This window comes from Bidens hawaiensis, unplaced genomic scaffold, assembly GCF_021521415.1.
Source record: "Bidens hawaiensis isolate Kalapana, Puna unplaced genomic scaffold, B.hawaiensis_p1.1 tig00011542_1, whole genome shotgun sequence".
NCBI lineage: Eukaryota > Viridiplantae > Streptophyta > Magnoliopsida > Asterales > Asteraceae > Bidens > Bidens hawaiensis.
In genome coordinates this window covers 483,717-502,311 of record NW_027491904.1, presented here as the reverse complement: position 1 = coordinate 502,311, position 18,595 = coordinate 483,717, and the positions used below count along the sequence as shown (strand labels likewise).

The 18,595-nt window shown below is 33.8% G+C and overlaps 1 protein-coding gene and 1 pseudogene across 2 annotated transcripts; one reads left to right on the top strand and one right to left on the bottom strand.

Annotated features, from left to right (window-relative positions):
* The first annotated feature begins 8,193 nt into the window (after positions 1-8,193).
* Positions 8,194-12,906, top strand: LOC143538301 (glutamate receptor 3.3-like; annotated as a pseudogene). Its single transcript, XR_013136224.1, has 6 exons — positions 8,194-8,472; positions 8,752-10,077; positions 10,667-10,944; positions 11,045-11,076; positions 11,347-11,753; positions 12,493-12,906. The product of XR_013136224.1 is annotated as a glutamate receptor 3.3-like (transcript).
* A 3,110-nt stretch (positions 12,907-16,016) lies between these two features.
* LOC143538288 (uncharacterized) lies at positions 16,017-18,491 on the bottom strand. Its single transcript, XM_077031877.1, has 5 exons — positions 18,310-18,491; positions 16,713-16,830; positions 16,482-16,578; positions 16,317-16,409; positions 16,017-16,239 (listed from the first exon to the last, which is right to left on the bottom strand). Exons 1-5 carry the CDS (start codon positions 18,389-18,391, stop codon positions 16,093-16,095), a joined length of 537 nt encoding a protein of 178 aa, XP_076887992.1. The 5' UTR covers positions 18,392-18,491; the 3' UTR covers positions 16,017-16,092.
* Positions 18,492-18,595: the final 104 nt, after the last annotated feature.

Here is an 18,595-nt window from a genome sequence, read left to right as displayed (position 1 = left end):
CTGTAACTTTTTCATACGTTAATACATTTTTTAAAAAATTACACCATAAAAACGAGCATTTTATTGTCTTTAATTTGAGTATGGTATTGCTATAGTTTTTTTCAATTAAAAAAATTAACATGTTACATATTGGCGTTCACAATTCAGTTTTTAACGGTTTCTAAGTTAAATAGTGAGCTAAACTGTTAGTTTGATTTTTTTTCATTGAAAACGAAAACTAAAGCGTCGAAAATTTAACATGAATCGTTACTAATGGTTTGGTTTCACGCATTGAGTTTCAATAAGTTTACAGTCCGATCCGGTTTTATATGGCCTATTTTTGGTATAAACCGTAAATCGAACTGTTTTCTATGGTTTGAACATTCATAAACCAGCTAATCAAAAGTGGCGATTGGTTTAAACGTTTTCAAGATTTCAAACGAACTTTGAACATCAGTAATTGTTACATGATTATCAGGATTTTGGTTTCCCGCAGCATCGCGCGGGCACCAATCTAATATAACCTTATACATTATGTAACATAATTTATGTTACATAATCAATAAGCATTAGCGTTGGTGCGTTTACGACTGTATTTAGTTACGCATAATCAAAAGGCACTAGCGTTGTAACGAACAATTTATTATGATCAATTATTGGTCGAATGAAATGATTACTAATCTATGGTGGTGGCTATGGTTGGACTTTAGAGTGTGATTATAGTTGCAAAAAAAGGAAGCTAGCATCTATATTGAATAAAATTCAATTGTGGTGGTGGCTATGTTTAGCACTAAAGATTAGCCTCACGTGGATTATTATTAGTTTATTGAGTGTATGGTCTGTTAGATTATATGTTTTATATGTGATTTATTTACTTATGTTATAGTCTAACTAAGCAAGTAAGCATTGCCTATTTAGATGCACCCTATAGGGTCGACTTGCAACTCATCATGAAGAAAATTGTTATCATGCAAAAGTTTGAAAAGAACCTTCATTGGACTTCATCCTTGGTGGTTTTCTTTTTGTATCCTTTAACGTTCGTTGTACATGATTCTAAGTATCGATGCATTCCCGTTGTTTAGGACCCTTAAAGGGATAGAATGTCAAGACAAGGCATATTATTTTTTGTCAACTTCTCCACCATACAATTTTCATTAACGGTCAATCTCATTGCGTATGAATGCCCCTCCAACCTCCAAATGTTGAGCAGTTGATGATTGTGTTGACCACATGTCATCCGTAACATCCAACCATCATACTAATTTGAAGTATTTACCTACTAGTTGAAATTGACAACCATTTTTTTTTGTATTGAATGCTGATGTACCCTTCTATTTGCCACCATGATTGCATGCACTTGCGAAAAAACTGATCACATGACTTGCACGTTTTTCTTCAATCATTAGCTGAGTATAACAACACCTGACTCATGACCTCTGTTTTGCCCCCAATTCATCAAGACCTTGAGAGACACGAACAATTTAAAGAAAATATGGTTAAATAATATAATATAATGACAAAATGTTATACCTAATCGAGGAAAGCGCTGCTATATTGCTAGAAGAGTCACCACCTATTTTGGATAGTTTTCGTCAAAACTCGACATTACTAACTAGTTTTTGACTAAAAATCGATAACATGAGTGATAAAATGGATCGGAGGAAACGAGAATAAAATGAATAAACTTATAGTCATATATATACTAGTTTCAATGTAATCTTGTGTAGTGTCATTTAATTATTAGTAGAATCTTGTGTCGTGTTAAATAATTGATGGAATCTTATATTGTTTCAAATAATTGTTGGAATCTTGTATCGTGTTAAATAATTATTGGAATCTTGTATCGTGGCTAATGATTGTGTGACATGCATATCAAGTGTAGTCTTGTAATGCACATAAAACCATGTCACTATAAGAATCGCCATGCAACAATACAAAACGAGTTGTATAGTAGTCAACGTCAGATCTAACACTTTTAGGTATTGGTCGTGCGTGGAAAAGTTATAAGTTGTAAAGTCTTATATGACTCACACATATGAGAGTAGGCTGGTGTTCGGGTTGGGGTGGTGTATGTCTAACAACCCGGGATTTTTTAAAAATGTGCGCGTATATTAAAGTTTGATAAATACTATTAAAATACACATTTTATGAGTTATATCTTGTGATAATATGTAACAAATTGTCATGCATGTAAATATACTGGCTTTTAAATGAGTTTTTATTCATCTGCTGTAAGAATAAAGACAAAAATATTATCTCAAAATTAAAAACATATAAAATTTGTAAAATGGAGATTTTACAAATTACAAGTACTCAAAATTACCAATAAGTGAAATGAACTTTACATCTATTGCAACAAATTATGTTTCAAGACTTCTATCAGAACATGCATTAAACTTATGTTATTAAATTAGAATTAAAGCCCGAAATTCTTGACGGGATTGTAAAAAAATAAATAAACAAATATTCTAAACACTTATAGCTTTTGGCACTAGTTTTGTAGCGCATGACTATGCCAAAACAAAAACGCATTATTTTTTTAAACATCGGTTAGGATTATTATGTTTAGAGCATTTACATGTCATATACATGTTGTTGAAAGAACGTTAACCAAGTAATTGGCTTGGCCTTGTGTCGAGCGAAAGGAAAGTACAATTGTTAATAACTTTAATTCTAAAGTATGATAACCTTAAAATGTGTGAATGCAATCTTAATGGACACTCGGAGACCCCTCCTTCTCTCCTCCAATCTCGTTTTCATTTCGTCCTTTCGCATTTTCGTTCGACCTTCGCCATTGATACAAAGATGTGTTACAACTTTATTAATATTATTGAAGTAAATAAGAGAAGAATGAATGAATTTTATTAGTAATTCGAAATAGAGGTAGACCTAAAGGTGTAGATGTCGGCTAGCCCTTATAATTTTTTTATGGTATATATATGTTAAAATTCCAATCGGCAATCAACCCACTAAAACTTAGGCGTCGAACCTCTTTCAGCCCCAACGAAAATTTTTCATGGAGTTACCACTAATTCGAAAACATAATATATTTTGTTTTGTGAGTCATTAGTATTGGGGGTGTGCATGTTTTATTTTACATGATGAATACCAACTAAAAGATTCACAAACTTTTCAACAAATTAAAGGTATACAAATAAATTTATTAAAAAAAAAGTACTTTTCATTTTTCTCCCAGATCGAAACTTGATCTTAAAAAAGGTAACTTTTATACTTTAATTTTGTTACATAATTTATTTTCCGTTTGTATTTAATTGCTTATGTATTTAATTGTAAATATCTTCAAAATTTAGATATTCATAAAAGAAATCATTATATTGTTATATTATTATTTATATTACCAAATGTTATGATTAGAATATTTTGCACAATGTAAGTATGTCTTGTTTAAAGTTTTGATAAAATATAAAATAAAAATAAAAATCTTAAATATACGTATAAACGAAACCTCCCTAAATCCTTTCAAGTCATCAGATTGTTTTATTTATAAATGAAGGTTTCTCATGCATTTGACTGAATTTACGGGTATGAGTCTCACCAACCCAGATAACCCTTAAACAAGTTATAACATCTCATTATATTAAAAATTAATCTTATCAAATATTTACAGTCTGGTGGCTTGAGAGAAAATAAGAAGGTTTCGTTTTTATATATATATTTAAGATTATGTAATAAAAAACTAGCAAAAAAGCTAGCCAAGAATACAAGTTAAAAAAGATAAAGGAAGCCATCACCAACCGTTCCATTCTGGATTACATCTTTTAGCTCTAGACTCGATCCAACTAAAAGAATGAAGCTTGAAATCTCCACCATTTTAACACCTAGGTTCCATGCTTGATTACTTCTTATATTTAGACTATCAGTTCAGTTATTGATTTATTTGATTATGAGATGTTTTTACCCCCTAATCGAAAATCGAATCTAACCGAATTTGAAAAGTGGCTAATCGATCCGAATTCAATCCGGTTCAGTTTCGGTATCGGTTAAAACTGAATAAATTGGTTCAAATTGTGTTAATCGAATTCATCCAAAATAAAAATTTATTTTGTTTGTTTTCGGGATTCTGTACAACCATTTGGGTTTCGTGCTACATCAAAATATTTAAACAAACCCAACATATATATCCTAAAACCGAAAGTTAAAGACCATAATAAGACATCCAAACCGACGAACCATTAAATAATTTTAAACATACAACCAATCTATGTTTTTAGAGGAGAGAGAATGTGAGTTGGAGGAAATAGTGGGTGATGTAGAGGTGAGAGATGGTAGTTTTGTTATTTCATGGGGCAAGTGAGAGCAAAATTTTGATCGGTGACAGGTGTCATGTGGCACTATTAAAAACACCCCAAAAACACCGTTATTATGGATGCTTTGACATGAATTTATAATTTTTTTTCATATCCAAAATAATTAATTTAGTTCATATTTTAATCGATTAATTTGATTAACCGAATATATCAACCTAATCGCATGCAAGAAAAAAACATAACTGAAAATCGAATCGTAAATCAAACTTGGAATTTGATTTCAGTTATAACCAAATCGAAGATCAAAAATTGAATTTGGATTCGGGTTTTTCAATTACGGACACGATTCAATTTTCGGTTTTTCTGATCACCCCTAACCTTACCTTCCAAATCCATCAAGTAAAGCATAACTCAAAGTGCAAGCTAACTTGAGAGGAGCCTTTAACTTATAACTATTTACAATTTTTTAGAGAAAAAAAATCATTTATACAACATTTAAATATAACTAGTATTTAGAATCCATACGTTGCAGCCGGACCAATTCTGAATGCTTATGTTTCATCATTGGAATTGGGTACTTGTTGTCATCTCTGGCTTTGTACGATGGAACTGATCTATACAAAACATTGTCAAAAATGATCATGGTCATAGGATTGTCAATTGTGTAATGAACAACTTTTTTTTTTTGAACAGATATAATCAACACCTACTTGGATTTATAGTCAATGCAGGAACTCTTAAGGATAGGATCGTAAAATCTTTTACACGATCGTTTTGATATAACTATCAAATCGACCTTGGCTTACATGCTCAACTTATATTCTATGTTTTTGAACCTATTCAAACTTTGAATTGTTATAACCCGTATAGTAATAAAATGTAATGTATACTGATACATTCTTTTTAGCATACGTTTTAACATTTCCTTGGTTTTACAGTTTCCAATTTTCAGTCGGCTTTCCAATCAAGTCCAAACACCGAATAATCCCACTAATGTTAACGTTCGATAAGAGTCGTGGTCCAACAAGTTTGGTGTTTTTCTTTTTCCTTGTAGCAAAAGTAAACAAATAAATGCAGTCCAACACTTGGGAACATGTTTGGTATTTTGGACTAACGTTAATGTCAACCTATTATTATTAACAGATGCTGAACAAAGAAGCATGGCAGATTTAAAAGCACAGTTAGCATTTAACATCCAATGATGTCCGATTAAGCTTTCGTGTTTAATCGGTTAGTTTTCTATATTTGAACACTTAATAAAGAAGCAAAGAGATGGTTGTTCGATTGAGACTATCCAGGAGGTTATATGGCCCAGTCAGAGCTCCGGCTCGTTATCCTCCCACTGCCACGAGCGAGGGGTTTTCGATGCTCTGTGAAGCCAGCCTTTCGCGGTGCCCCCTACTCTAGGGACCACGTGACAAGAGCCTTCGCTCAAGCCACATGACCCAACTCGCAACTTGGAACGCGCAAGCCAGCTAATGCTCTGATAGAACCAACCAGCCTGAGACTGTTCATCATCCAACCATCTTAAGAGCATTCACATCCCATCCCCCATTCTCATCTCTATAATTACACTACAAAACATTACATTTCTCTTTCCTGTTTAATTAAATAATACTTTTATTATTACAGTTTTCTCTCTCCTATACTCACAAACAATCCAACAAATATTAAAAAATATAGAGGGGCAAACAATATACCCCAAATATTTCCCCAAATTTACAAAAAATCAGTACATTTCTCTCTCCACCCTATAATTTACACTCACAATCATTCAAAACTTCACCCTATAATTTACCAATCCCCCTCACATAATTATAGGGGATGGGATGGGAATGCTCTAATACCCTCACTTGAGTTACAGCCAAGCGCTACCAAGCCCGGTGGCAGCTAGCTCAAGAGCGTGTCTTATAAAGTGAATATAACTCTGTTTAATGAAAATCAATAAAGATGTAATTTTTTTTATAAATTGGTTGTGGCTCAATGTAGAGCACTCACTTTATTAGTGAGAGGTAGTGGATTCAAACCTCACTACCACCAATTTATATGAAAGATACGAGGAATGACCATGACTTGCCAATTTGCTTCGAGTCCTGATCTCACCCGGTTTTACCGGCTCCTCGCTGTCGTGCCATTTGTTGTAAAGTTGATCGCACACTTGTTCATTTCTGTAAGCAAGAATGTTGATTGGAGTTGTACACTTGGTTGTACGTACTGTCTTTGTTCATTACACCTGGCAATTGATGCCACTGAATCTGCTACTAAATCCCAAAGCTATATATATATATATATATATATATATATATATATATACATTCAGTCCCTTTGATTCGGTTGGTGATCGTCTATCCATCTCGTTGGTACGCTTCCTTACTTTTGTTTTCGTTTAGGGTTAAACAAAGTATGTTTTGTTATTGTGTTTTGGGTAAATTAATCTTATCTTTGCTCTAAGATTAAAGTAACCGCACCAGTACTGTAATTATTATCCAAATCCCAAATTATTATACAATTCCTTCCTTCTTTTACATAACGTACGTACTACGTACATACATACATACATACATACATACATACATACATACATGTGAATGAGTTTTTGCATTAAGATGAATGAATCATCGTCATCACCTTATAATTAGGACAGTTTCTGCACTGGAAACAAACTTGGAATTACAGACCCTACAGGTACACAGATTTAGCCTATTTATTATTGATTTAATACTATGAAGATTCACCAATGCTTGCATTGCATTGCAGGTATGCATATCTTGGGCTGTTAGACGCTACAGAAGATGTTGTCTACTTTTAACGAGCTTCAATATACGCGCCATGTGGATACCAATGGACTTCTACCTCATTCATAAACGCCACTGGGTTATTTTTCTTTTACAATGCTTATTTCTTTTTTTCCCTCTTATTGCTATTAATCAATACAACATAAAAAAAATAATAAAAAGAGAAATAATTGATTTTTTTTTTCAGAAAATTAGTATTATGGCTTGCAATCCCATTTCTCATGGCCTCAAGAACTTACCAGGTATGATAGAATTACAGTTATATAATTTCATTTTAAATTCAAGAACGATTATTACTTTATAGTTATTCCTGAAACATATAATGCCTTTTGCTGCCCCTTCAAAGGATGAGAATGTACTCATTGTCTTAACGCGCGGGTCCTCAATGCTAGCTTTATATCAAAAAAGTCATGAATCTCTTTGCTTCCCAATAAGTCTTATACCAAACTTTCTTGTGTCATCTTCTGGCTGTTCATTCAATCCCCATCCACACTCACCCAATGCCCATATCAATAATAATAACACCAACACATTTTATTCATTATTACACTTGAATACATTTTCTGTCTTTGTTTTCACATGACATGGTTTTAGGTTCTCATGTGCTTTTCATGTTTCTGGGGGATTCATTAAAGTTGAGAATCTTTCATGACAAGGGTTTCTTTTAAAATTGTGTTTTAGGCAATGCATCTAATTCTCCGTTACGTTTTCTTGGTGTGGGAGAAACAATTCAAGTTGCTAACTTGTGATTAACCTTTTCATATTCCCTCATAATATCATTCGGGTTTTTAATTATTTACTAAAAATCTTCATGGATTGATGGTTTCTTGACATGAGGGTTTAAAGCTCTGTTCTTTGTAAGCAATTTATTATTTTTGTCTTTTTTTTTCAAGAATTTGTAATCAAGTTTCAATGTTTTTGGATATTTGTGTTGAATACCAATGAATAATAGATTTTTTTTTAATTAATAATCTTTATGGATTCATAGTTTCTTGTAACTAGGGTTTAAAGCTCTGTTCTTGGTAAGCAATTAATATTTTGTTATTTTTTTTCAAGAATTTGCAATCAAGTTTTAATTTTTTTGGGTCATTTATGCGAAATCACCATAAATCGGTTATATATAATAGTATAATACTGTGTTTCAGGTGGGTTACTTTTGATATGATATGATGAGTGTTCTTGTTATCTCTGTCTTGTATTATTAAATTTTGGGGTAAATGGTTTAACCACACATAATGCTTCAACAAGACCAGCTTATGTGAATGTTGGTGCCATTTTCACTTTTGATTCCACTATTGGGAAAGTTGCTAAAGTTGCAATTGAGCAGGCTGTCAAAGATGTTAACGAAAATCCAACCGTGCTACCCGGAACAACTCTTCGAATGGACATGAGGAGCTCTAATTGTAGCGGCTTTCTTGGCATGGTTGGAGGTAAAGCATGAACCTTTACACAATAATTTCATTAAAGATGTTGTTTTTTCATGTTATTCTCTTACAAGATTTGCAATTCCTAAAATCTGAATATGAATAAATCGACACGACTATATAAGTAGCTGAATGTTATCTAAAAAGCTTACAAAAGCCACCCCTTATCTCCATTAATATGATGGACCACATACAAGTAGATGTTATGGACCACAATATGTTACTATTGGTTAACAAGGATCAATTCTTGTTGAATGATTATCTTTTTTTTTTTTAAATTTGTAGCTTTACAGTTTATGGAGCGCGACATGGTAGCAATTGTAGGGCCGCAATCGTCTGTAGTGGCTCACATAATATCCCACGTGGTAAATGAGCTTCAAGTCCCACTCTTATCATTTGCTGCAACGGACCCAACACTAACCAACCTCCAGTTCCCTTATTTTGTAAGAACAACAGAGTGATCTGTACCAAATGACAGCAGTAGCCGATATTGTAGATTATTACGGTTGGCAGGACGTTATTGCAATCTTCATAGATGATGATTATGGAAGAAACGGGGTGTTAGCATTAGATGACACATTAGCAGCAAAACGTTGTCGGATATCGTCTAAGGTTGGAATCCCTCCTGGATCGGAATATGGTCGGAGTGAAATTATGGATATTTTGGTGAAAATAGCTTTGATGGAATCTCGGGTTATTGTTTTTCATGTTTATCCCAACATGGGCTTTTTGGTGTTTTCAGTTGCTCAGTATCTTGGAATGATGGGTGACGGTTATGTTTGGATTGCTACCGATTGGCTTTCATCTTATTTAGATTCGAATATACCATATCCGTCTGATAAAATGGAGAATATGCAAGGAGTTGTTGCATTACGTCAGCACACACCCGATTCGTTAAGAAAACGAGAACTTGTATCAAAATGGAGAAAGTTAACTTCGGTTGGGTTGAACTCTTATGGGTTATATGCTTATGATACCGTTTGGATTGTAGCTCACGCGCTTGAAGCATTTTTTAGTCAAGGCGGGGTCATTTCGTTTTCAAATGATTCAAGATTAAGTAGCAGTGGACTTGAAGATCTTCATCTTGATGCTCTGAACATTTTTGATGATGGGGAAATGCTGTTAGATAATATATGGGCGAGCGATTTTGTTGGTTTATCCGGGCGTGTAAAGTTTGGTTCGGATAGAAATCTTGTCAACCCCGCGTATGGTATTATTAACATAATCGGAACGGGGTTTCGAATAGTTGGGTATTGGTCAAACGGGACGGGCTTGTCAACTTTGACCCCTGAGGATCTTCAACTTAATCGGTCAAAGGCAAGTCAACAACTTCATAGTGTGATTTGGCCCGGGGAGATTGTGACAAAGCCACGTGGATGGGTGTTCCCGAATAACGGGAAGTTGTTGAAAATTGCGGTTCCACTTAGAGTTGGTTTTAAGGAGTTTGTTTCACAGTTACCCGGAAGCAACATGTCAAAAGGATTTTGTATTGATGTGTTTGTTGCGGCAGTTAATTTGTTACCGTATGCGGTCCCGTATCAGTTTGTCCCGTATGGAAATGGTAAAGGCAACCTGAGTTACACGGATCTGGTAAAAATGATTGCAGCAGGGGTGAGTTTTTTTTAATAATACTATTTTTAGTGTTTGCATCAAATACATATAAGATATTATGTGTGAAGCATACGAATCAAAGAAAAAAAGGGCGTGGTGGAAAACTTGTAAATATATATCATTTAACTCTAACAAATAGGTTATATACCGTGACTTTGATTGCCAGATCTTCACTAGGGTAACTATTTGTACTGTAATTTTGTATTTTCATAACTAGAGTAACAACATGAATTTTTGCACAAGCCTTTACTATCAGATGTTCAACTGGTCTAATTATTTTTATAACTGGAGTAATCACTTAGAAACTACTGTAATTATTTTCATAACTAGAATAATTTTTTAAGTAACTAACTTAATTGTATTGTAGTGTAATTATTTTAAACTAGAGTAATTATATTATAGCTAGAGTAATAATATTACTCTAGTTTAATTATATTGTAGGGTAATTATTGGATGAATAGCGTTATTGTACTACTTAAGAAATTGCCACTGCGTGGTTTAATCTTTTTACTTCTTTCCATTCGCACCTCGAAACTCATTTGTAGTTTTATACATCATCCCACCCGTAAAAAATTTACATTTATTGTAGGTTTATGATGGGGCGGTTGGGGACATTGCTATAACAACAAACTGAACACGAATTGTGGATTTCACACAACCGTATGCTGCATCGGGGCTCATTGTGGTGGCCCCGTTTAAGAAAATGAATATGGGCGCGTGGGCGTTTTTGCACCCGTTTTCTCCAACATTGTGGGCGGTTACAGCGGCTTTCTTTCTTCTTGTTGGCACTGTTGTTTGGATTCTAGAACATCGGATTAATGATGAGTTTAGAGGGTCTCCCAAAAGTCAAATCATAACAATCTTATTGTGACTTTTTTTTGTTTCAGATTTTTATTCTTTTTGACAGACTTTAGGTTTTTGTTACAATTGTGTTGCTTAACGATGTTGTTTTCTTTGATTTTTACAGGTTTAGCTTTTCTACACTCTTTTTTGCACATAGTAAGTGAGACTCCTTTTTTTATGTAGTTGAAAGTCAAACCTAGTTATGATTACTTTTCAAAATATATACAAATTCTCAAAAAATTGAACCAACTTTAAATAATTTGTTTAAATGTTACAAAGGATGCCATATTTTGGACTTCAAGAGCAACTTTTAATAATTCATTTTGAACTTCAAGAGCAACCAAGTTTGACCTGAAAAGTCAAAGTGAAGTAAGTTCCACTTGGCTTATGAAGTCATACTAAGTAAAGTTTATTTTCTTAATGCAGGAGAGAACACTGCGAGTAGTCTTGGACGCATAGTGCTACTGATGTGGCTTTTTGTTGTTTTAATAATCAACTCGAGTTACACCGCGAGTTTGACTTCAATTCTCACGGTCCAACAGCTAGCTTCTCCAATCAAAGGGATCGAAAGTTTGAAAAAAACCAACGATCGTATCGGATATCAAGTGGGGTCGTTTGCAGAACGATATTTGGTCGATGAAATTGGGATTCCTGAATCCCGACTCATGCCTCTCGGAACTCCCGATGCTTATGCCGATGCACTCCTAAAACGTTCCAAGAATGGTGGCGTTACAGCTATCGTTGACGAGCGCCCGTACATTGAGCTTTTCTTGTCCAACCAGTGCAAGTTTCGGGTTGTTGGGCGCGAGTTCACAAAGAGTGGATGGGGATTTGTAAGTTTTTCTTATCACTTTGTTTGTTCTTGGTGTTTTGGCATTCATGGTCAAATGAAACATTTTCAAAACTTAATATTTTGAATCATTGGATAATATATATTGATACTTCATTAATCATAAAAAGCAGTTTAAGTTTTAATGATAACATTTTTAAAATTTGAGATGATAAAGAAGGTCCTTTTACTTCTTGAATCTGGAATCACCAAATGACTTATTTGACCATGAAAGTCAATAACTTCCTAAATCTTAACTACTTGCACTAGTTCTGATATGTTCTCAGCTTTGTGGTGCAAATTTTTTATTTGTTATAAAATGTTTTATATTGTAAAACAATTACTAAGACTCTTATTAAATAAATAATACAGTTTTCTTGAATACTTGCTTCCTTGTTAGCAATGTTTTCAACTTGTTTGACCCTTTGAACCTGTTTTCTTTTTAGCAATATTTTCAAAACCGGACTGAAGAGCCAAACGGTCGCGTTACTAGTTCGCTGGTTGGACCAGATGAACCGGATTCAGGAACCAGATGAAGTCGTAAATAATATAAAAAAAATGAAATTGTGTGTGATATAATACAAAACAAATTATGACGTTGTAATGTTATGTTTTGGAGTTAATTTGCAAATTTAATAAAATATTAAGACTTAAATAAAATATGTAGTCTCGAGTAACAAATAATTCATATTGAAGGGTAAAAAATTGAATAATAAAATTTTAACTTGATCATAAATTTGTAGGCATTTCCACGTGACTCCCCGTTGGCGGTTGACTTGTCAACAGCAATTCTGTCCCTATCTGAAAACGGGGACCTACAACGGATCCATGACAAGTGGCTGATAAGAAGCGGTTGCAGTACCGATAACTCGGAGCTTGAATCAGACCGGTTGCACTTGTCAAGCTTCTCAGGGCTCTTTCTTATATGTGGTGCAGTTTGTTTCATTGCCATTTCCATATACTTTTTTCAGGTGTTTCGTCGGTTTCGTAATGTAGCTCCGGCGATGGCTGAGTCGGACAGGTTGGCGTCGCGGTCGAGGCGGCTTCAGACGCTCATATCGATTATTGATGAGAAGAAGGACCCGAGGGATAGAGACAAGAAAAGGCAGAAAGTTGAGAAAGATTCTGAGATTGGAAATGATTCAGAACAAGGATAGATTATTATTTTATTTGTTTTTGAATTGTAACATTTTGTCATAATTAATAATGCTATTTAAATTTGTAACTAAGTTTATAGTGGCAATTCAAATTTAGAATGATAATGAGTAAAAGTTGTACATATTTAATTATTTATGATGGAAGTATTAACATTTATCCAAGTCATATGGGAATGAATGGCATTATGAAGATGCATGTAATCGACATCCGATCTCAAGATGCCGCTAAATACGTTGTCAAACAACAGTAAGGCTAAAATAGATCCATTTTGTTTCTTTAACTAATGTACTTTTATATCCTTCTAAGTTCTAAATATATGAACTTAATAAATTCTTACCAAATACTTTTACCAATCTATGATTATAAAATTGGTTTTTTGTATAAATGTTTAGAAATTATGTACAAGTAAGCTATGTATAAACTTGCAAAATTATTAACTTATCACTATTTACAATTTTTAGAAAAAAAACATCATTTATACAACATTTAAATATAACTAGTAATTAGAATCCACACAAAAAATGATTATGGTCATAGGATTGTCAATTGTGTAATGAACTCTTTTTTTTGGAACAGGTATAACAAACACCTACTCGGATTGATCATCAATGTAGGAACTCTCAAGGATTGGATCGTAAAATCTATTACACGATCGTTTTGATATAACTATCAAATCGACCTTAGCTTACTTGCTCAACTTATATTCTATGCTTTTGAACCTATTCAAACTTTGAATTGTTATAATCCTAACAATAATAAAATGTAATGTATACTGATACAATCTTTTTAGCATACGTTTTAACAGTTTCCAAATTTTCGGTCTGCTTTCCAGTCAAGTCCAAACACCGAATAATCCCACTAATATTAACGTTCGATAAGAGTCATGGTCCAACAAGTTTGGTGTTTTTCTTTTTCCTTGTAGCAAAAGTAAACAAGTAAATGATTGTAGTTGCAGTCCAACACTATTAATTGTGCTTTGATTTTTATGTGAGTTTATTTAGCTTCTTGTATATCATCTATAAGTGATTACTGTCTTTTAGTAGTAAATTACATCTGTAATTCCTTGTAATGAATTATCTATAAAGTAGATGGAAAATCGTCTACAGCTATTCATTTTATATATTAATAATTTCATTTGGTATTTTAATGAGTGCAATTGTTAGCTTGTGATGTGAAATTATATGATGCATAAAGCTTGATTGCAACAGTATATGTTCGCTTTATAAATGGATATGGCATTTATGAATGAATAAAGTAGCACTTCTCTTCGATGCTTGTTCAGAACATGGACCTACCAGCTTCTTTTTTTACTGTTAACTAGATAGTATTTGCACCGAGCTGAATATGTTATAAGTATATTATACAGTATGAACATTAAGTTACATCTGCATTTATACTTTCTTGTGGATGTCATCACATGTGTATTTGTTCACCTGTATACTGCTTTGACAGAGAATGGCTTTTGGGATGTGGACAAATGCACATTGCCAATGCGGTTTTGCCCGAACAATAATTTGGTCAAACCCTGGTCATGTTTCTTTACAGAAGATGGAAACGTTTGCAAAGCTCAAACCTTTTCTTGGTAAGTTTCAAAATTTAATGACCAAATTAGAAATTATGAAAAAGTTACTTTGATCTCATTCTTTGCAGCTAACTTTAAGAAGGATTAGCCATATTCTTAAAACTAAAACCAGGGCGGTCTCTAAGGTTTCAAGTGTCCAATACAAGTACTAAAAAATGCCCCTAGTTATAATAAACACCTACTTGGATTGATCATCAATGCAGGATCTCTTAAGCATAGGGTCGTAAAATCTATTACACGACCGTTTTGATATAACTATCAAATCGACCTTAGCTTAGTTGCTCAACTAATATTCTATGTTTTAGAACCTATGCAAACTTTGAATTGTTATAATCCTTACATTAATAAAATGTAGTAATATGTATACTAATACATTCAGTCATGTCCAAACACCAACAGATGCTGAAGAAAGAAACATGGCAGATCAGTTAGCAGCATTTACCCAATAAATGAGCAAAAAAGATGGTTGTTCGATTGAGACATAACAGGAGGTTATATGGCCCGGTCAGAGCTCTGGCTCGTTATCCTCCCACTGTCACGAGCAAGGGGTTTTCGATGCTCTGTGAAGCCAGCCTTTCGCGGTGCCCCCTATTCTAGGGACCATGTGACCCGAGCCTTCGCTCGAGCCACATGACCCAACTCGCAACTTGGAACGGGCAAGCCAAGGTAACGCTTCAACAGAACCAACCAGCCTGAGACTGTCCATCATCCAAACATCTTAATACCCTCACTTGAGTTACAGGCAAGCGCTACCAAGCCCAGTGGCTGCTAGCAGCTGAGCGTGTATTATAAAGTGAATATTATTTTCTAAGCATCCAATGTGGGACGAATAATGAGAGAAACACTGGTTAGTGATAACCTTTTTGGCTATTGAATTGTGTTTTGTTTATATTTTTTTCATATAATCAGTGAGTTTATTTAGCTTCTTGTATATTAATTATCTAAAGTGATTACTGTTTTGTTGCATAAAGTAGATGGACAATCGTCTATAGTTATTCACTTTATATGAATGTCCATTTGGTGTTTTAACGAGTGCAATTGTTAGCTTGTGATGTGAAAGTATATGATGCATAAAATCACTAAATTGGAAAATTAAGAGTTCGAAGTCACATCATATGACATGATATCACTCACTAAAGCATGATTGCAGCAGTATATGTTCACTTTATAAACGGACATGACATTTGTGAATGAATAAAGTAGCACGTCTCTTCGATGCTTGTTCTAAACATGGGCCTACCAACTTCTTTTTCTACTATTAACCAGATAGTATTTGCGCCAAGCTGAATGTGTTATAAGTATATTATACATTATGTTACATCTGCATTTATATTTTCTTGTGGAAGTCATCATCATGTGTATTTGTTCAATTGCGTCCATTTGTTTTACTATGAAACCTAATGTGCAGCTAAATACTTTTAATGTCATAAAACACAATAGCAAACTATTTAATCTCTTTTGGCAGAAAAAAACATATTCTAGCAGCAACCCAAATCAGAACACACATATATGTATTACCAAAATCCAAGTACCATTATACAATCAAAACATTAGTTTGCATGCATCAAACATCAATGAAGAAAACGAGTCTAATACTGTTAACCTAGGCAAGAGCTTCGGTTTCATCAGGAACAACACCATTACCATTAGCAACCGCATCCTCCTCGTCATCAGATTTCAACTGAGCCGATACATCATCTATAGCAGAGTTTAGCTCTGCTATCTTCTGTGCCAACTTTTGACGCGTTTTCTGCAACAAAACAAAATTATTATTATTATAATCCGACAAAATTAACACTCTTTATCTATATCATAGCAAACGTGTACCTCCAGAGCCTTTTCTTCATCATAGATGAAATTGGGGAGCTTCTTAAGCAACTCTTTTTTGTCGGTTCCAGCTGCAGCTAGCGCCTTGCTTATCTGTTACAAGTTGACCACGTTATATAATAATTGCCATTTGTATATATCAAATAGAAATAACATATATCAAACCTGAGGGGCGTATATGCAACCAAGTGTGCCAACAACCAACCCTCCTAGAACAAAACCGCCAATGAAGGCACTTCCATTGCTCGATCTTCCATCATCACTGAATATACAAAATATGAATCGTTTTGGTTTTATAAGGTAATTATCTATTTTTCCAAAAATAATATGTTTTCTTGAACAAAATTTTAGGAGTTTTTATGTGTTAGAAATAAAACTTGCATGTAACGTAGTCACCTGTATACTGCTTTGACAGAGATCGGCTTTTGGGATGTGGACAAATGCACATTGCCTATGCGGTTTTGCCCGAACAATAATTTGGTCAAACCCTGGTCATGTTTCTTTACAGAAGAACCTACACCAAAATATAATCCACACAGAAACTTTCAAACTAGTTTTAGTGAATTCATAAAGCAATATATGTCGGAATTAGGGGATGCAAAAACACAGGTTTATAACACAGAACTTGCAGTGAAAACGCTTATCATGTACACAAAAAAAGACTGCATACACATTCATATGTTCGACTCTTAATTACATTGACACAAATGACCTATTTATAGGCCTTCAATCCTAGTTGACATAAAGGTAGTTATTTAACAACCATAATTAACCTTAACCGACATAACTACCATATGTGGTAACTTACTATTCACCCATTTGGTTACTTGACCCATACTAATATAGACGCTTTACATATATAATTAACACATAAAGTACTTATAATGTTTATCGACTAAATTTAAGTTTACTACTTCTAATAATATAGTCTTTAATATGAAAATGAAGATACAGGAAAACATCTAGAAAGGTCAAGATGAAACATTTGGTCAGTGGTCAACCACATAGAAACTTTCAAACTAGCTTCAGTGTCTAACGTATAATATACCATAAAAAATGAAACAATTTTTGTAGCCTTTTGAGAACTACAGTATATTTCACTATCAAGCTCATAATGTCATACCTAATCAACAATTTAGGCCATGCACACTGCACGTATATTTCATTCATCATTTATGTAACTTTCAAGTCATATAAAAGGTTTCATAAAAGATCGAAACTTTCAAAGTTACACGAATGACAAATGTGTTAAGTGCAAAAACACCATGAAAAGGCTTAACCTTTGCACAAAGATCCATTCTTGGTCCTAATCCCTGATTAATGTTGCCCAAGATGGAAACATTTGCAAAGCTCAAACGTTTTCTTGGTAAGTTTCAAAGTTCGATGACCAAATTGAAATTATGACAAAGTTACTTTGATCTCATTCTTTGCAACTAACTAAAACCAGGGCCGTCTATAAGATTTCAAGTGCCCAATACAAGTACTAAAAAATGCCCCTTATATAAAAATAAGAAATTTCCCAAAAGATCAACGATAATTGTAATACTTCGTTACCAGGCCCAAACTTTATTAAATTAATTAATGTTTAATAGAGTTGTTCAGATTTTTTTGGGCTGTTATCGGTTTCTTTTCAGCCTAATTCACTAATTAACATTCCGGGCCCTTACGACCATGCCGTAGACAGCTCTGTATGGTGTCTGAGACGGCCCTGACTAAAACCATGTCTACAAAAGGATTTAGAAGATGGTTTCATTTCTAAAGAAAGAAAATCACTAATACAATCCAGTAGGCATTATTTGTTACTAAAATCCAACTATTTTGTCTCTAAAATGTTGGAATCAAAATCCCATTTAAAAAGAAAACTAATAATGATTTAAACTTGAAATCCAAATAATCGATAATAGAAAGTTGAAATGATGATCTAGATTGCAAACAACACCAATATTATATTATATTTCTCCGAAATAAATCGAGAAGAAATGAAAAACAATACCGGTTGACAGTCGTGGGTTGTTGGGTAAGAGAACCGATGAATTAGATAGTGCAGCAGCAGCAGCAGCAGCAGCAGCAGACATGGCTTCAAATTGATATTATTAGTATCAAAGTGCGTGTGGGTGTGGAACAACAACACTCCTCTTGTTTTAGTTTTAGGTTTATTTTGTGATCCGTTTCATAAATACGGGTCGCTCTAATGGGTTAGTTTTTATATTTATATTTTTAAGTATACTTCAATTTCTGTCCATATGGTTTATAGACGGAATCGACTTGCATACTTGTTT